Source organism: Equus przewalskii, chromosome 6 (genome assembly GCF_037783145.1).
Source record: "Equus przewalskii isolate Varuska chromosome 6, EquPr2, whole genome shotgun sequence".
NCBI classification, from domain to species: Eukaryota; Metazoa; Chordata; class Mammalia; order Perissodactyla; family Equidae; genus Equus; species Equus przewalskii.
Window position 1 is genome coordinate 1,454,352 of NC_091836.1, and position 18,201 is coordinate 1,472,552.

At 64.8% G+C, this 18,201-nt stretch overlaps 2 protein-coding genes across 11 annotated transcripts in view; one reads left to right on the forward strand and one right to left on the reverse strand.

Moving 5' to 3' along the window:
- DOT1L (DOT1 like histone lysine methyltransferase) overlaps positions 1-15,265 on the forward strand; it is a 66,870-nt gene extending 51,605 nt beyond the window's left edge. For 6 of the 10 annotated variants that reach the window (XM_070622411.1, XM_070622410.1, XM_070622413.1 and 3 more), the window contains 12 exons: positions 377-502; positions 1,593-2,077; positions 2,276-2,411; positions 2,887-3,033; positions 4,180-4,309; positions 5,414-5,994; positions 6,146-6,351; positions 7,912-7,976; positions 8,508-9,452; positions 9,584-9,712; positions 10,190-10,796; positions 12,421-15,265. In XM_070622411.1, coding sequence (XP_070478512.1) covers positions 377-502; positions 1,593-2,077; positions 2,276-2,411; positions 2,887-3,033; positions 4,180-4,309; positions 5,414-5,994; positions 6,146-6,351; positions 7,912-7,976; positions 8,508-9,452; positions 9,584-9,712; positions 10,190-10,761 — 3,522 coding nt within the window. In that variant the 3' untranslated portion in view covers positions 10,762-10,796; positions 12,421-15,265. The remainder of the gene's footprint in view (positions 1-376; positions 503-1,592; positions 2,078-2,275; positions 2,412-2,886; positions 3,034-4,179; positions 4,310-5,413; positions 5,995-6,145; positions 6,352-7,911; positions 7,977-8,507; positions 9,453-9,583; positions 9,713-10,189; positions 10,797-12,420) is intronic. The other 4 variants (XM_070622419.1, XM_070622418.1, XM_070622420.1 and 1 more) reach the window with 2 other exon arrangements.
- Positions 15,266-15,821: 556 nt separating this feature from the next.
- PLEKHJ1 (pleckstrin homology domain containing J1) lies at positions 15,822-18,192 on the reverse strand. The gene is made up of 6 exons (XM_070622430.1): positions 17,923-18,192; positions 17,763-17,830; positions 17,595-17,661; positions 16,599-16,689; positions 16,456-16,519; positions 15,822-16,368 (listed from the first exon to the last, which is right to left on the reverse strand). The coding sequence occupies exons 1-6, from the start codon at positions 18,014-18,016 to the stop codon at positions 16,303-16,305; spliced, it is 450 nt and encodes a 149-aa protein (XP_070478531.1). The 5' UTR covers positions 18,017-18,192; the 3' UTR covers positions 15,822-16,302.
- Between the last annotated feature and the right edge of the window lie 9 nt (positions 18,193-18,201).

An 18,201-nucleotide genomic window follows, 5' to 3' on the forward strand; every position in this document is an offset into this window, starting at 1 on the left:
TTTGCTCCCCTGGGGACCCTGGACGCATGTCGCTGGCTGGGCAGGAGCCTCGCTTCTAACGGGGCCTCTAGTCCCTCCTGTGGGCACCCTCCCCTTGCTCCCTGTAGGACATTCCTTTCTGGGGACCCCGGCCTCCTCCTTGGGCTGCCTCCTCAGCTTGGCCTTCCAGAAATGGGTTCCATGCTCCCAGAACACAGGCCTGTGGGGACACCTGCCCAGACCCCCGGCCCGTCTCTTCCCCCGAGCCCAGTGTGGGGACGGGAAGCAGAGCCCTCTGCTGCGCGTCCCAGGGCGCGTCCCATCCCCCCACAGCCACGCATGCTCGCGGGTAGGGGCCAGCCTGGCCCGGCTCATGGCCACCATCGCCCCCCCGCAGCTCAAGGCTCGGTGTGAGGAGCTGAAGCTGGACTGGTCCACGCTGTCCCTGGAGAGCCTGCTGAAGGAGAAGCAGGCCCTGAAGAGCCAGATCTCCGAGAAGCAGCGGCACTGCCTGGAGCTGCAGGTGGGCCGGGCCCGGGCGCTGGGCTTCCGCGGGCTCCAGGGGTGTGCTCAGTGCCCTCGGTATACCTGCCGAGGCCATCCGCCTGAGGACAGGGTACTCGTTCTGGGCGTCACAGTCACGTCACCCCGGGCGTCCCCGTCGTCAGTGCGATGAGTGCGGTGGGCAGGGTGCGCTCCCAGGGCGTCTCGGGCTGCAGTCTGCGCCTGGGGCTTCCTGAGGGCTCCTGGTGAACTGTTTCTGGAACAGTCACTGAGGAGATGTGTGTTTACGTGAAAGGCAACTGGCTGGTGTCTTTGTGGCTGAGGGTGGGCTGCTTGTGGTGGTCGGCTAGGAGGGGGTGTGGGACAAAGGGAGAGGGCAGCCTCCGGGTCTGTTGCCCTCGGGCCTTTGCTGGCAGCTGATTCCCTGCGGGTGTGGCTTTCAGTCAGAAAGGTGCACAGGACGCTTGCCGGCGGCGTCAGTGATTAAAGCTTGTGTGTGAAGGCTGGGGCCCCGCTGCGTTTGTGTCTTGGCGGCGCACCTTCATAACTCACGTAGGCGTTCCCCGACCCCAGAACCTTGTGGTTCTTGGAAGTAACTTATTACAGATGACAGCGCGGCGGGTTTCTCTGCACCCACTCACTTTAAGGATGTTTTCTAAAGATGTGCTCCCCGTCTCTAAGAGGGGCAGTTCAGGGTCCCATATGATCCGCTGCCGAGCAGCTTCTGAAGGGCTGGTGGCCCAGGGGTGTCCCGCTCGCTGAGCCAGCAGCGTGTGTCCTAACAGAGGGTCGCTGACATTGTGACCAGAGCCAGGTGTTGTCCACACACCAGCCTGCACGGAAGTCTCGGAAAGGGAATATGTTTGCGTTCCATTTCTTTTGTGTGATAAAGAAATGACACATGTTCACAATAAGGGAAAAAGCCAAAATGGATAAACCGAGAAACAAAGGCTCGCGTCCCCACCCCCCAAAGAAAGTGCTGTCCGGGCTTTCCCGTCCTTCGTGCTCTCCCGGAAGGCCCCTTCTGGCGGGTTGCGGGCTGGGGCTGGGCCCTCGGCGGTGGGGGCGCCTCCCCCAAGCGGCAGGCCTGACACCCGCTCTGTCTTCAGATCAGCATCGTGGAGCTGGAGAAGAGCCAGCGGCAGCAGGAGCTCCTGCAGCTCAAGTCCTGCGTGCCGCCCGACGATGGCCTGCCCCTGCCCCTGCGCGGGAAGGGCGCGCTGGGCCGGGAGCTGGAGGCGGAGCCCGGCCGGCTGCCCCTGGAGCTGGACTGCTCCAAGCTCTCCCTGCCCCACTTCAGCAGCATGAGCCCGGAGCTCTCCATGAACGGCCACGCGGCCGGCTACGAGCTCTGCAGTGCGCTGAGCCGGCCCTCGTCCAAGCAGAACACCCCCCAGTACCTGGCCTCCCCGCTGGACCAGGAGGTCGTGCCCTGCACCCCCAGCCACGGCAGCCGGCCGAGGCTCGAGAAGCTGTCCGGGCTGGCCTTGCCTGACTACACCCGGCTCTCGCCGGCCAAGCTGGTGCTGAGGCGCCACCTGAGCCAGGACCACGCGGTCAGCAGCAAGGCAGCCGCTGGCGAGCTGCACCCGAGGTGAGTGCGCGGGCCCACGGGCTCTGCGCCTGCTGCCTGCTGCCCCGCTCGGGTGCCCTGCGGCTGCCTTGGGGTCTTTTGAGCGTGAGCTCATCAGTTTGGAAGGGATTCGGGGGATTTGCTAGGCCCAGGCTGCCAGCCTGTGGAACGTGGCTGTGGGCTCCCCGGAGAATGACCAACGGACGCATCTCGTTCCAGAGCTGAGCACGCCAAGGAGAACGGCCTTCCCTACCAGAGTCCTGTCATCGCCAACGGGATCAAGCTGAGCCCTCAGGACCCTCGGCCCTCGTCCCCCGTGGCCTTACAGATGACGGGAGAGAAGGGCAGCGAGAAGGTGGGCGGGTCTCCCCCTCGGAGAGTGTTCTCCACGAGTCCGTTAGGGGATGTTGTCCTGGGAGGCCTGAGTCTGGCCTGAGGAGGACGTGGGGCGGATGTGGGGGAGCCAGCGGTCAGGCCGGGCGGGAGGCAATGCCAGGTGGGGGGCTCGGGCTCTGCTGTGTCCCGCCTGTGGTCACCACGCTGTCCTCGGGGTGAGCCCAGCACATGGGGTGATAGCAGAGCCGCTCTGGGCGGTTCCTTTGTGCATGTAAGGCAGCGGGTTCGGGAAATACGGGGAAAGGGAGAGCGTGAGGAGCTGGTGGTTGGATGGATGGGGTGCAGGTGGGCGGGGGTCCCGGAAGGTCAGGAGGAGCAGTTTGGGGGCGGGGGCCCATCCGCTGCCGTGGGCCCTGTCCTGAGGTGGGAGGGCCGTGGTGTGCTCCAGCTGCACTCTGCTCAGCGGAGTGAGCGGCTGTGCCGGTGTGCCACAGGGCCTGAAGGAGCGCGCCTACGCCAGCAGCGGGGAGGCCATCACCAGCCTGCCCGTGAGCATCCCGCTCAGCACCGTGCAGCCCAGCAAGCTGCCTGTCAGCATCCCCCTGGCCAGCGTGGTGCTGCCCAGCCGCGCCGAGAAGGCGGTGAGTGCCCCGCGGGGAGGTGCGGGCCGGCCTGGGAGCCTGGCGTCCCAGAGCGCCACGTGGACCTGAGGGTGCTGCGCCTGCTCTTCTCCCCTCGAGACCTGGTTCCTTCTTGTTAGATTGCATGCTGTTGAATTTTTAATGTCCCAGTGCTCTGAGAAAGATAGAACGTCCAAAATCCAAGTTTAGCTGCAGTGAGGTTTTGCTATTTTTATCTCAGGTTTTTTGCGTGAAAGGTGGTGTGTGCGGGTAGAGAGGGGATAAAACTTCGGATTTGGTGGAAGCTTGCAACCTGTCTCCCTTCCTTTTAGGCCACATTTGCATCCTCCTACCTCACACGTGTGGACACACGAATACCAGAATCTTGTATAATGCAGCCTTTTTGTGGTTTTTGTTGAGATATAACTCATAAATCACCCATCTAAAGTGGACATTTTAGTGGCTTCTAGAACAACATTCCATCACCCCAAGGAGACCCATCCCTATCAGCAGTCACCCCACCCCCTCCCCAGCCCCTGGCCCCCACGAGCCCGCCCTCTGTCTGTGGATCTGCCTGTTCTGGACGTTTCACGTCAATGGGGTCACACGCCGTGTGTCCTTCTGTGTCTGCTTCTCTCCCTGAGCGTCATGTGTGCAGGTCCGTCCACGTGCAGCCGTGTCAGGGCCTCGCTCCTCTTCACGGCTGCGTCGTGCTCCAGCGTGTGGGTGGGCCACATTTGTGTATCTGTTCATCTATTCATGGTCATTTGGGTTGTTCCAACTTCTCCTGTCCTGTGTCACGCTGCACTAAACGTGCGTGTGCAGGTTCTATGTGGACGGCTGCTCTCACCTTGTCCCCCAGGAGTGGAAGGGCTGTGTCGGATGTAACTGCAGCCCCTCGCTGCCCTCCTTGTCCCTTCACCTCAGCCTGACGCGGCTCCTCAGCCAGGCGATCCTGTAGAAGCCCCGCCAGACACCTGTCCCTTATCTTGTCAGAACTCTGGGTGGCTGCCCGCTGCGTTCACACCCTGAGCGCATGGCTCTCACACACCTGCCATTCTCTCTTCCTCGGGCCGTTTGCATTTCCTATGGCTTTTGCCCAGGACCCCCTCCCCGACCTTTGCTTGCCGCCCAGCTCAGCTGATGGTGTGCGCTTCCTCTCCACAGAGAAGCACCCCCAGCCCTGTGCCGCAGCCCCGAGACTCCTCATCCACACTGGAGAAGCAGCCGGGTGCCTGTGCCCATGGTGCCGCGAGCAGCGCTGCTGGAGGCAGAGGCCTCGCCCTGGCACCTGCGGGTAAGAGCCTTGCCTGCTGCTGTGGCTCCCTCCCCCTACTTGGCCTCTGCGCAAGCTCGGCCTGGCCCCTCCAGCCACTGCCGCCGCCGCTCTCTGAAGCGGGAGGGCCCAGGCTGGGGACGGGAGGCAGGAGCATGGTGTCTCCGAATGAGGCTCAGGGATGCCAGGCCGAGCTCAGAGCCGGCCCGGCCCCTCCCACCTGGGGTCTGAGCTGTGGTCTCAGCGGCACGGCGAGCCTGTGTGGGCCTTCCTGACGTGGCTGCTCAGTCTGGCTGGTGTCAGCCTGGCATGTGCACTCCCCCTGGTAGATGGTGTCCTCGTCTCGCTGCCAGGGGCGTCTGGGCGGCCCAGTTCCCGCTGGGTTCCAGTTCTTCTTCAGAGAGCTCTGATTCTTGACACATCTGCGTGTCAGCACAGTGCCCAGCGGATCTGTGCCGGGCCCGGTGGAGCAGACACTTGGGGCCCTGCCGCCGAGGGATCTCTGTCACATCTGTTAACACTACAGTGTGGAGGCGCCAGCCACAGTCCGATGGGTGGGTGTGTGCCAGTAAACTGGTTCCCACCACGGCTGGGCCGAACCACCAAACCCGCGGGCTGAGCCCCTGTGTAGCCCGTGGCCATGGGGTAATTACTTCTCCAGGAGCGAACAGTAAAACGCAGGGGCCCCAGCCAAGCTGAGACTCTTCTAGCATCCACCTTCTTTAGCACTGGCGGCCTGATGGCTCTCATCTTCTCTCACAAGGGTTTCATCTGGGTTCCTGAGCCTCCAGGGGCCCCAAGAAAGGGCTCGGTGTGGGGAGCGCCAGGGGCCACTCCGGGGTCATGGGCGGGCTCCTCCACCTCCCATCATTCCACGTCCAAAAGCGTGGCCGCCTCGTGCCAGCGCCTAACAGGGCCCGGGGCTGCGTGGTCTCTTGCCCGGCAGGGCCTCCCAGGTGCCTGCCTGGCTCCTTGGTGCCCATCTCTGGGCACGGGGGGGCTCGCTGCCACACAGACGGCAGGTTCCTGGGTGCTGAGCCAGCTCCGCCAGGGCCGGCGCCGTCCTCGGCCAGGCTGGGGGTCTCCTGGCACAGACCCCCTGAGGAACCCGCGTTTCTCCCGCAGGATTCTCCTATGCTGGCTCCGTGGCCATCAGTGGGGCCCTGGCGGGCAGCCCGGCCCCACTCGCTCCTGGAGTCGAGCCCACCGCCTTTGATGAGTCCTCCAGCTCGGGGAGCCTCTTCGCCACCATGGGGTCCCGCAGCTCCACCCCGCAGCAGCCCCCCCTGCTTGTGCAGCCGCGGAACTCCGGCTCGGCCTCGCCCGCCCACCAGCTCTGCGCCAGTCCACGGCTCAGCGCCGCCCAGGGTCCGCCCCCCGATGCCGGCAAGGTGGACCTTCCGTGCGAGTCCGGCCTCTCCGACCCGGAGAGCGAGGCCAGGAGGAGGGTCGTCTTCACCATCTCGGCAGGTGCCCCCGGCTCCAAGCAGTCGCCTTCCAGCAAGCACAGCCCCCTGCCCTCAGGTGCCCGTGGGGACAGCGGCCAGAGCCACGGGCAGGACAGCCGCAAGCGGGGCAGGAGGAAGCGGGCGTCGGTGGGGACCCCCAGCCTCAGCTCGGGTGTGTCCCCCAAGCGCCGGGCCCTGCCATCCGTCGCCGGCCTCTTCACGCAGTCTTCAGGGTCCCCCCTGAACCTCAACTCCATGGTAAGCTGAGGGGGGGCTGGGGCAGCCTCCCCACCCCCGGGCCAGACAGGCTGATGCCTGCACGCTGCGCCTTCTGCCCCCAGGCCCAGCTGAGGGGGGCGGGCGCCCGGGAGCCTGCTGACAGGGCTGTGCTGTCTGTGCTGGCCCTCAGGTCAACAACATCAACCAGCCTCTGGAAATCACGGCCATCTCGTCTCCAGAGAGCTCCCTGAAGAGCTCCCCGGTCCCTTACCAGGACAATGACCAGCCGCCCGTGCTCAAGAAGGAGAAGCCCCTGAGCCAGACCAACGGGGCCCACTATTCCCCGCTGACCTCGGACGAGGAGCAGGGCTCCGAGGACGAGCCCGGCAGCGCCAGGCGAGTGGGGGCTCCGTCCGTGGGAGGGGCGTCCACTGGGAGGCTCCCCTCGTGCTCAGCGTGCCCCTCCCGGGGCGGGGCAGGGACAGGCAGCTGCCACCTGCCCTGAGGCTGTTGATTTTAGAACATTTTTATCACTCCAAAAAGAAACCCTGTCCCCATTAGCAGTCACTCCCCCTCTCTCCTCTGGCCCCTGGCCCCCTATCTACTTTCTGTCTCTGTGGATGTGGCTCCTCTGGGGACCTCCTGTGAGTGGGTCACACAATGTGTGTCCTTCTGTGTGTGGCTCATGTCACTGAGCATCACGTTCTCCAGGTCCGCTCACGTTGGAGCAGGTGTTAGGACTCCCTTTCTCTTCAAGGCTGCGTGATGTTCCAGTGTCTGGATGGACCACACTGTGTGGACCATTCATGTGTCCATGGACACGCCTTTTGGCTGCACTGAATCACGCTGCTGCGAACATGCCGTGTGTGTTGTTTGAAAACGTGTCTTCATTTCCCTGTTCCTGGGATTGCTGGGTCCTGGGGAGACTTTGTGTGTCACTGTTTGAGGACCTACCAGAGCATTCTCCAGTGGCTGCCCCGTGTCGCATCCTGTCAGCCTGTGCCCGGGGGCCGTTTCTCCACATCCTTGCCAACAACACCTGTCGTTTTCAGGCTTGGTGTTTAGCGTGATTGCTGTTCTCACGGGTGTGGAGTGGAGTGTCATTAGGATGCCTGGTGACGTTGAGCGTCTTCTCAGGTGCCAGTTGGCCCTTGGGCTGTTCTCTCTGGAGACGTGTGTGTGGTCCCTGGCGCGCTATTTCAGGGGTTGTCTTTACTGTTACTGTGACGTTACAAGTCTTTGTGCGGGCTGCACACAGTGCCGTCTCAGAGACACGGTCTGCAGGCGTTCGCCCCGTGCTTGGGGCGCTCTTCCCATTTTCTCACGGCCGTCCTCTGAAGCACAGACCGTTCAGGGTGATGAAGCCCGTTGGTGCCCGTTTGCTCGGGTGTCTGTCCACGTTACTTCATGTTGTCGCTGCCACATGTGAATTGTGTTTTGTAAAGTATCGCACCTGGGCGCTCTTCCTTCGTGTTGGGAATGCCCCACTCCATGGCTTCTGCCTTCTTTCGGGAGTTCCCCTGGGTCTCTGGAGGTCAGCGTTCTTTGGGACAGACCATAACAATACTGACACACAAACAGACCGTTGTGTACTCCGGGGCTGCTGGAGCACCAGCTTGCTGCTCTGTCACGGGCGGGCGGGTGCGCTAGAGACCCTGTGAGTAACGCGGAGCCGGCACCGCGCCTTGAGAGAGAAGCTAGACGGAGACGCTTGTCTGGGACTGTGGGTGTCTCTGTCCTGGGAAAGGGCACCCGTTCCTCCTCCCTGTCCCCACCACTGACAGCACCGTGCCAGGGCTGGGGCCCTGCCCGGCGGTCCTCTGAGGGAGTCAGAGGGTGAGCAGGCCGTGTGTCCAGCTGCTTCCTGGTCTCCCTGGGCAGTTTCATTTAAGGATACCGCTCTTTCACACACACTTGGATTCAGACATTCATTGTGGATTTTTCGCTTCTTCACAGAATTGAGAGAAAAATTGCAACTATCTCCTTAGAAAGCAAATCTCCTCCAAAAACCTTGGAAAACGGTGAGTAACGGTTTCCCCAGCAATAACTCCGAGGGGCAAGGTAATGCAACCCCAGGGGTGGCCTTCACACCTGGGGTCGACCACACTGCCCGGCCTTTCTGGAATTGTCTCTGGGTGGGGTTGAGTCCCGCCTGGGAGGCAGTGGTAACTGGCCGGGCTGGTCTTGGTGCTGCGTGGGCTGCGTTCTCCGTGGCCTGGGCGGCAGTCCTGTTTCCTTCCTGGCTGAATTTGGGCCACAGTCTGATTTTCTGTGTTGAATGCGCCTGCCCTCCCACAGAAGCCTCCTCTGTGTGCAGCTTCCCCTCCAGCCCCACCCTCACCAGACTCGGGGTGAACCGGGTCCTCCCGAAAGAGGCACCTGTGAACCTAAACATGCTTGTCTCGGCCAGAAAGGTGTCCTTCCGAGCCGGCGGTGGTCTGCCCCTATGCAGTGTCCTCGTGGATCCCCTCAGAGACCCCACACCATGTCTTCCTCCCAGTTTGGCCTCTTAGAGGCGCCCGGGCCTCACAGCTTCTGCCTCTCCCTGTCAGGTGGCGGCCTGGCGGGGAGGAAGCCGACGCCCGCCGGCGAGCCCGTCAACAGCAGCAAGTGGAAGTCCACCTTCTCCCCGATCTCCGACCTCGGCCTGGCCAAGGCCGCCGACAGCCCGCTGCAGGCCAGCTCCACTCTGAGCCAGAACTCCCTGTTCGCTTTCCGGCCCGGCCTGGACGAGCCCGGCTCGGCTGACGCCAAGCTGGCCGCCCACCCCAGGAAGAGCTTTCCCGGCGCCCTGGCAGGGGCTGGCGGGCTGAGCCCGAGCAGCACCCCTCCCAACGGCTTCGCCTTCAGCGGGGGCCTGGCTGCTGACCTCAGTGCACACAGCTTCAGTGATGGCGCTGCTCTCTCCCACAAGGCCCCTGAGGTGGCCGGCCTGGGTGCCGCCCCGAGCTTTCCCGCGCCGAGGGGCAAGGAGGCCGGTGCCGCGGAGCCTGGCTCATTTGTGAACAAGAGGCAGCTGGATGGACTGGGTGGCCCGAAGGGCGAGGGGGGCAAGGGCAGGGATGTGGGCGAGCTGGGCCTGCCCGTGGTCGGGCCCTCGGACAGGGCCTTGCTGGTGCACAGCAAGGTGGGCAAGGGCCGCGACCGCGAGCCCGACTCCAAGAATGGCCACAATCTCTTCATTTCTGCTGCCACTGTGCCTCCCGGGGGCCTCCTCAGTGGACCAGGCCTCGCCACAGCGGCATCCTCGGCGGGCAGCGCAACGCCCTCTGCCCAGACGCACCGCCCCTTCCTGGGCTCCTTCACCCCCGGCCCGCAGTTTGCCCTGGGCCCCATGTCCCTGCAGGCCAACCTGGGCTCGTCTGTGCTGCAGTCCTTGTTCAGCTCCGTGCCGGCCGCCGCCGGCCTGGTGCACGTCTCGTCCGCCGCAACCAGACTGACCAACTCGCACGCCATGGGCAGCTTCTCCTCCGGGGTAGCAGGCGGCGCAGTTGGAGGTAGGCAGAAGCGCGTCCCTGCCGTCTGCATTGCGGGTCCCGCGGGCCTGCTCTGGGGTAGCAGGCATGAAGCCGCACACCGTCGCCGACACTCTCCTGGAGCGCCAGCTTTAACCACGACTGCCTTGCAGGTTCCCTTCCAGAGCCCCCTAGGGGGCGAGAGGCTGTGCCCGCCTGTCCCTTTGTGTCCTTTGCTCCCGCCACCTCGTTCCTTCCCACGAAATGCAGACGTGCCTGTCGTGTGGGCAGAGCACTCACGTGTGAGTCGGCCCGTGTTGGGCTCTCTGGTCGTGATGGCGTCCCTCCCGCCTGCTGGGGAGCCCGAGCCAGGGCTCTCCTTCCTCCAGCGGAGGGCGCCTGTAGACCGGACACAGCTGGGCTTCCGGGGCGGCCACAGGGGCTGGTGCTGGGGAAGAGCGATTGGCCACGAGCGCCTGCTGCATGGTGGCTCTGGGTCGGGGTGGAGAGGAGCCCCAGGGCCAGGGCGGACCTGGCCGGGCCGGGCACGGGCAGTGAGGCCCTCACTCCGGGGGAGCCCGGCGGGCGTGCCCAGAGGGCTGAGGCCTGGGCCGCCTGCAGGTGAGTCTCCCTGGCTGCCTGCCCCGCTGCTTGCGCTGCACCCCTGCCCTGTGCCACCCGCGGAGCCGCCACTGCCGTCTGCTGCCCCTTGCGTGTCGCTCTAGCTTGACCAGAGAATGCCCGCTTGTTGAAGCTGAGTTTTTCTCTCCTGTTTGCAGGTGTCTTTAACCACGCGGTGCCTTCCGCCTCTGCTCATCCGTTTGGAGCCAGTTTCGCGGGCAGCGGGGCCGCGTGTCGCAGCGCCACGCTGAGCTTAACCCCGCTGCAGGCGGTGGCCGCCACCCCCGCCTCTTCCTTTCAGGCCCCCGCCTCGGTGGAGTCGCGGCCACCCCCACCCCCGCCCCCGGGCCGGCCTCCCGCGGGGCCGCCCACCCTGCCCGCCCCCCGCCCGCCTAACGCCGCCTTGCCTCCTCCTCCCGCGCTGCTCCCGGCTAACTCCGAGCTTCTGCAGAGCCTCGCGTCCCTCCCCGCTAACCGAGCTTTCTTACCTGCCTCCTCTGCCGCCTCCCTGCCGCCTGCTAACGCCTCTCTGTCCATCAAGCTCGCCTCCCTCCCGCACAAGGCCGCCCGCCCCGCCCTCACCGGGCCCCGCCAGCCCCTGCCCGGCCTGGCCCTGGCCCGGGCGCCCGTGCTCCCGCAGGCCAGCTCCACGGGGCCGTCCGCCGTGTGGGTTTCCCTTGGCATGCCGCCTCCGTGTGCCGCGCGCCTTGCGGGGGTTAAGCCGCGATAAAGACCTTGCTTAGCTAGCCGTTCATATGCCGTCAGGTAAGGCCAGAGCCCGCCAGGCGGCCGTGTGAGATTCTCACCTGCCCTTGCCTTTGCAGGGAACGGCCGGGCCCGGCACCGAGGCGGCACTGCCTCGGCCGGCGGGCAGAGAGTCAGTTCTGAGAGGTGCTAGTGAGCAGGAGCCCGGGACCAGGAGGCTGGGGCAGCCTGAGTGCGCCGTGGAGCTAGGGAGGGCTGCTCCACCCAGGCCAGTGGGGCCGTGCAGGGAGGGGAGCCGGAGGCGATGGGCACGGCCAGCAGCCTGGCCGTCCTGCCCGGCTTGAGCTTGCGCCAGCCCCGGGCCACGTGTCTGCAGTGGCTGGGGTGCCCAGCAGGCCCGTGTGGGGCCATGGGGCAGCTCAGAGTCCCAGCCTCGCCGTCTGTCCGCTTTAGGGCCTCTCTCAGCCTGGTTCCTTGAACACACCTCGTAGGGTTAGGAAAACTCAACCCACTTAAAGCCCTCGGTCTGTAGCGGCCTTCAAAACACAGTGGTGGTCCATCGATCGGGCTCCTTAGCTGGAGGTCCCTGTCTGCAGGTCCCTCACACCCCCTGAAAGCTGCTGGGTAATGGTGAGCCCGGCACCGGCCAGAGGAAGGGCTCCCGGGCCCACGGGCACAGCTCCTCTGGCCTCGAGAAGCGCAGCCCGTGCACTTGGGGCCGGCAGTGCAGTCGGCGGAGAGCAGTGAGGCAGGGCCTGCCCGTGGAAGTAGGACCAGGGGTCTGCGAGGCCTTCGGGGGGGCCGTCTGCCCCTCCTTGGGCGCAAGACGGCGGTAGAGAGCTGGGCCACTGCCAGTGCTGCCTCACGTGCCTGGGGCAAGGGGCCTCCCTGGGCAGGTGCACAGCCCATGGGCCAAGGACTTGAGGAACGGAGCTGGGCGCCAGCTGGGTGCCAGGGGCCAGGCACAGGGTCTGGTGTGTGTTTATGTCAAACGGACGTGAGGCCACTGGAGTCTGACAGCTTCCCAGTGAGGGTGCGGGTCAGCGGACAGCCTCATCTGAGGTCTGGTGATGGGCCGTGCCTCAATGCTGTTGGAGAAACCCAGAAGGTAGGGCTCCTTCAGCGCACAGTGGCCGCACACTGCCAGGGAAGGTGGTGCGCAGCTGTGACCAGCGTGAACAAGGGATCAGAGTTGTGCGCAAGGAGGCATCTGGGTGTCAGGCCCCGTCCTGGCCCACAGTGGGCACCTGCCTTTTGTCCTTCTGTCCTGGGCCCCTCCCAGGCAGTCTCTTTGGGCTGGACAGCACCAGCCTCGCTTATGGGGCACGCAGGCCTGCCAGTGGGGCCGCCTGCAGGCCCGCTGTGGAGCAGGGCCCGGCATGTGGCGACCAAGGGGGACCTCAGATGCACAGTTCCTGGGGAGGAGGGGAGGCCGGGACCAGCGCCCCTTGTGCTCTGGGAAGGGTCTTGGGATGGGGACCTCCTGCCTCTGAATGGACGAGAGGCATGGCATGGAGGTCCCTTCCGGGAGTGGTAGGGCCGCAGTCCTGCAACAGCCGTGCTCCGTCCATCTGTCCGTCTGTCTGTCTGTAGGAGGCTTTGGTTCCCTGGCCTGGGGAAATGTCTGGGCTTCCCCAGGTGGAACGCTCACACTGTCCTGCCTTTCTCCACGCGCTCTCCGCAGGTAACTAGGATTTCTACCTCACCCGTGAGACCTATGCAAGGACGGGGGCCGCGGTGCTGGCGGCCGGCCACGGGACGGCGAGGACGGACAGGACAGGAGGCGAGTTCTACTGTGAATCAGTGCTGCGCAGATCTGCGGGAGAGTGGGGGCCTGGCTCCGGCTCGTACTGTTCATAGTTTTAGATAAAGTATTTATCGTTTTTTAAAAAGTATAAACAACTTTGACTTATTTTATTCCACCGAAGTCATAAAGGCAACCTATTGAGAAATGTAAATACTATATATGAGAGGATCTATATAAAGACACCTACCCGAAGGACTGGCCGCCCGCGGAGACGCCGACCGCCGGTCCCGGTGCTATCGTCGCCAGGCTCGCCCCTCCACGTTCTCTTGGTGCTGACTCGAGGTTGACCCACGCCAGACCAGTCCTTGACGCACCCGCCCATTGATTCCCGCGGCTCTTCCTATCCCACAGGCCGCGTGCCGGCCCTCAGAAAAGGCCCGTCGCCCAGAGGGCGCCGCCCGCCCGCGCGCCCATCACTGTGAATGGCTCCCCACCAGACTGTTAGCCCCTCGGTCCGGGAGCAGCGCCTTTGGCATAGGAAGGGCCTGGCGGGCGCGGCCAGGCCTCTCCATCCTGCTCGGCAAGGCTGCGGCGGCAGAGCCACGAGGGGACCCGCTGGGAGTGGTGCTCGTGCGGACGGCTCGGCGCGCTGGCTGCTGGAACAAGTGCATTACTTTTGTACGTCTTTGCTCGTCTGGGCTCCCCCCGCGGTCCGCTAGAGTGCGGTCAGCTCATGGGGCACCAGCCGGTGACGCGGGGCAGGTCAGTCGTGGGTGCCTGGTTGTGTCTGTACAGAAGAGAGTCACAGTGACGAGTGACAGTATTTTATAGAGATGTGATGAAAATTTATAAATTTCATAGACTTGACTTCATTTATTTTTAGATTGTATAATGCACAGTAAACTAAAAAACAAGGAAGAAAGAAAAGTGAGGGGAGAAAACCTTTTTATTTATTCAAGTGCACACAGGTGGCACTGGCCCGGGCTGGCCCATGCAGCCGCTCCAGGTCGCCACTGGCCCTCCGACCCCTCAGCTGCCCCCATGCTGGAGCCGCCTCTGAGGTGCTTGTGAACGCATGCGCTGGGGCGGGCGACCGGGGCGAAGGCTGCAGCCTCGCAGGAAGGCAGGAGAGCTGTTCTGGATGCTTCCAGAGGCTATCAGCAGGGCTGGGGGTTCCTTCCAGCACAGTGGTCCGTGACTGGCCCCGGGTCCCTCAGGCAAGCATTGTCGTTTGTGTATCATCCCTGAAAGGGCATGTCCAGAAGCCCTTGGTCCTCTGAAAGGGCCAACATCGGCCAAAGGTCCTAGCAGGGGGGCCCAGAGCCTGAGGAGGGTGCTCCAGCAAGGGCTGGGTGGGTGCAGTCAGAGCCCAGTCCTCAGGTGCTTGTCCCCTCAAGGTGGCACTTGCCCCCGTGAGGTGGCGCCTGCCAGGGAAGGGGTGGAACTCATCTCTCGCCGAGGTGGGGCTTTGTGCCAGGACTTAACTTGTTGCTCGAGGAAAAGCCTGGAGCTCCCGCCCCGCCCAGCCTGGCTGGCATGGCCCATCCCTCCAGATGTGGGTGCCAGGGGCCCTCTGCCTGTCTGAGAGGCCAGGTATGGCAGCCCACACTGGCCTGCTTCCTCCTCGTCCCTGGCAACAGGTCCGATGGCCAGATGGGCAGAGGCTGGTGGGACGCAGGCCAGCAGGTGCATGGCAGGATGGTCTACTGCCTCCAGCCACCTCCCAGGGACAGAGCCACCCGTGTGGAGCAGGCCTGGCCGTTGGCTCAGCTTCAAGTGGCTGGACCCCTGGTTGCCGCGGGTGGGCCTGGAAGAGCCTCCTTCCTGCGGGGCCAGGCTGATGCCCCGGCCCAGAGCAATAGTTGAAGTTGAAGATGGTGCTTGTGGCGGGAACCAGCCCGTCCTCTGTAACTGGCTGCCCTGGGGCCTGCCCTCGGGGTCGGTGCTCTCAGCGTACGAAGGTGCTGTGCCTCACCCCGTGAACCCTCGTACCCTGCGCCCCAGCCCCCAGGACAAGGTAGCGTATGCTTGGCCTGTCCCCTCCACACGTCGGGAGCACAGGGCTCCCTAAAATGCTGCGGAGCTGACAGCAGAGAAATGCCCGCACGCAGCGAGTCCCCGTCTACGACCAAGCAAGCCTGCGGCACCCTGTGTCACTCATGTGGGCGGCCACTCACGTGCCATAGCTGTCCTCCCCGTGTCCGCATGCGCACACAAGGCTGGGCAGCAGCGCCCACTGGGGGGGGCCCTGGCAGCAAGTGCCGGGGTGCCTCCTTTCTGCACCGGCCCTCTAACAGAGTAGCCTCTGCGCAGGAAGGCCGCCGGGGGGTTGGTGGGGAGCAGCAGGCCAGGGGCTCCAGGTGGCTCGGGACAGTGCCCGGTGCTGCTGACAGTGGGCAGCGGGCACCTTCAGGGAAGCCAGTGGGCTGCACGGTCGCTTTGCTCAGGAAACCCCAACTACTAAGACCACCCTCCATCAGGAGGGGCCAGCCTTTCCTCCCTGCTGACTCTGACTTATTTAAGACCCCCGCCCCTTTATTTATCCGCCGGCCCGCAGCAAGAGGCTGTTCGCGCCGCCCCATCATTCCCGTCACCTGGCCCCTCCACGCGACTTGTTTCTCATGTCTCGACCTCAGTTTGTAACTCAGACGGGCTCCGCTGTGTTCTCCGGGGAGACTGTTGGAGGTGGGGGCACTGGCGCGGCCTGCCCCTCTCTCCCTAACCCCTGCGCTCTGCATTCCCACCTCTGGACGCTGTAATAAAATATCTGTTTCCACTTGAACCCCGTCTGGTGGCAGCGTTTCTTCCTCGTCACGACACGACAAGGCCTTGCAGAGCCGAGGGCCCTGGGCCACTCTCGCTGCCCCTCAGTGGGGAGGACAGTCACAGTGGCAGAAGCCCATATGCTCCTGAAGGCCACCACTGTGACCGTGGCAGACAGCTGGGGAGGCCCGTGCCCCACCCCTGCCGCAGGTCAGGCCTGCCCAGGACAGCCTCCTCGATTCATTAACACCAACTGACAGGAGCCTTTCACAACATGGGCAGAACCCTCCCCGAGGGCCCGCTGTACTCAGGGCAGGCCTGGGAAGCGGGGTGGGCTCAGGGGCACCTCAGGATTCCACCACATACCCCCTCCCTTCCCCCGCAAGCCCCACTGCCTTCCCCAGGTCTCCCTTTATTCGGGGGGCCCCACCCTGGCCTCCTGAACACTTAACCCTCAAGTCTGGAGGAGACGTCTGTCCCCAGGAGCCTCGCTTCCCTGGGGAAACTGCTCCGACCGCCTTGGACCGCCGGCCTGTGGACACACATGCCTCTGCATTCACTGCACCACCGCCCCGTGTGGAAAAGAGGTACCTTTATTCGAACAGAAGGAGCACGCCAGCCGCAGATGTCCGGCCAGGGCCCGCCCTGTCAGCAGGAGAATTCACAGTGGCCCGGGAGGCACGGCCCCCACGCCCTTCACAGCATCGTCTAGCTTTGTACATTCAGCCTGCGCAGGGCAGGAGAGCTGCGCCAGCCCCAGGGGCCTGCCAGGCCCTGGACAGACGGGCCCAAGGGGCCCGGCACAGCTCCTGGGAGTGGACACTCGTCCTCGGCAGCAGCATGTGGCACCAAGAGGTGCCAGGCCAGTCCAGTGGGCCCTGAGGCATGGGGAGGAGACCTTACTGCCCACCTCTGGCAGCCTTGGGCTTTTGAAGTCTTTAAACCAAAACACCTCCCGCGGCAAATTCAGGCGCGGCCAGGAAACCCAGGGCCCAGCGAGGGTGAGGAGGGCTCGCCCCAGCCCCAGTGGGAAATCAGAGGAACCAGAGCCGGGACTCAGGCCTGCAAACCGCTCAGCTGGAACCTGGCCTCCTCCGATATGCCGAACTGCTCCAGGGGGTCCTGTGTGGGTGGACGGGGAGCTGTGAGCCCTGCCCAGGAGGCCTGCACCTCCGGCCGCTGTACCCCCGCCCCGGCCCCCGTGCGCACCTTGCCGGTCACCTTCTGGATCTCATTCCTGTAGAAGATGAGGCTCCTCCGCATGAACTCGTAGCTGGGGAAGAAAGCAGCCTGCGCTCACAGGGCCCTGCTCTGGCCCCGCCCGGGGCCCCCCAGGCCGGCCTGTGCCCCACCTGGCTCGACGGAGAGCCCCTATCCACTCCTGACACTGCTCCTCGCTGTGGCACTCAAAGCGGTACTTCCTCTCCGGGTCCTCGACGAAGCCTGCAGAGAGCGGCCCCCGTGCGTCCCCGCTCACACCCACCCCCCAGACAGCCACAGGCCTCAGCTTCCCGTTGCCACCGTCCACAACTGTCCCCTCCTCCAGCCCCAGCACGGGCTCATCCCTTGCTGCCAGTCATGAATCGAACTGTGTACCCCAAAAGGATATGTCCTGGCACCTGGGAAGTGGTGACGTGAGCATATTTGGATAGATGATCATTGGAAGTGTAACCAGTGAAGATGACGTCACACTGGAATACAGGGGACTCTAATCCAACACGGCTGGAGTCCTTATAAAAATGGGACACTTAGGCATAAACAAGGGGAAAGGCCATGTGAAGACGGAGGCAGAGATGGGGCGATGCTCCTATGAGGCAACGGACAGCAGGGACAGCCAGCGACCCCCGGAAGCCGGGAGAGACATGGAACAGATTCTCCCTCGGAGCGCACCTGCCCTGCCCCAGCCCCGCCCCCCGGACTTCTATCCTCCAGAACCGAGAAAGATGAATTATTGCCGTTTAGGCCTCCCAGCCTGTAGCCGCGGAAAACTAGAAGCGGCTCCTCCTTCCCCCGCAGATTCCAGCCCCTCTCCGGACCGCCCAGGACAATCCTCCGGCAGGAGGAGGCGGGGGGCCAGCAGAGGGCCGGGCACCGAGGGCAGATGAGACAACAGCGAGGCACCCCGAGAGGGCAGTGTTCCCCAGCAAGAGGCGGCGTTCGGGGTGGCAGCTCGGAAGCGGCTGCGACGGGTGCGCCCAGCCTGAGCCCCCAGGGCAGCGGCCCGGCCGAGTGAGCCCGGCGGGGCCGCTGCCCGGGACGGGGGACTCCGTTTCTGGGGCGGGGCCGGGCGGAGCTGGGTCACGGCGGGCCTCGTCCCCGCCCCCCCGCACTCGGTGATGGACACTCACTGATGGAGAAGCCGCTGGGCTCTTCCTGGGCGACTTTGCAGTGCTCCAGCAGCAAGGCTCCGACGGGCTGGGGGCAGACGGGGCGATGGGGGCGGACCGCGGCGGGGACCCCGACCCCGGCCCCGACCCCGACTCCTCCCCGGCCCCGGCCCGCCCCCGCCCCCCTACCTCGGCCTCGTCCGTCCGGAAGTAGAAGAGGAAGTTGACCACCAGCTTCACCAGCCGCCGCTTCACCACTGCGGGCACAGGGCGGGCTCGCGCGGGCTCAGCGGACTCGGCGGCCGCCCTCCCCGCCCCGGCCCCCCCGGCCTGGCCCGGCCCCTCTCACCGCTGCCCTTCTTGGGGCCCCGCATGCCCAGCTCGGCTGCCAGCTCGGCCGGCTGCCGGGACAGCGCCTGCAGCTCCTTCTCGTTGTAGCGCATGGCGCCGCCGGGACCCAGAACGCGAACCCCGGGCCGCGCCCTCTCGGCCGCCGTCCCCGATCGCGCCAGAAAAGTCCCACGGCGCCGTCCCGGAAGCGCTCCCGGAGCTACTGCGCCTGCGCGCTCGCGGGCCGCGTCTCCGCTCGGCCTGTCAGTCACCGGTGCGTGGCGCTGACGTCAGAGGG

What these genes read in the sequence shown, in the direction of transcription:
- PLEKHJ1 (XM_070622430.1), bottom strand. Translation starts at nt 18,016, where the DNA reads ATGCGCTACAACGAGAAGGAGCTGCAGGCGCTGTCCCGGCAGCCGGCC. An exon ending in GGGCCCCAAGAAGGGCAGCG is followed by an intron (nt 17,831 to 17,922) that starts GTGAGAGGGGCC and finishes CTGTGCCCGCAG; the next exon opens with TGGTGAAGCGGCGGCTGGTG. An exon ending in GCCCAGCGGCTTCTCCATCA is followed by an intron (nt 16,690 to 17,594) that starts GTGAGTGTCCAT and finishes CGCTCTCTGCAG; the next exon opens with GCTTCGTCGAGGACCCGGAG.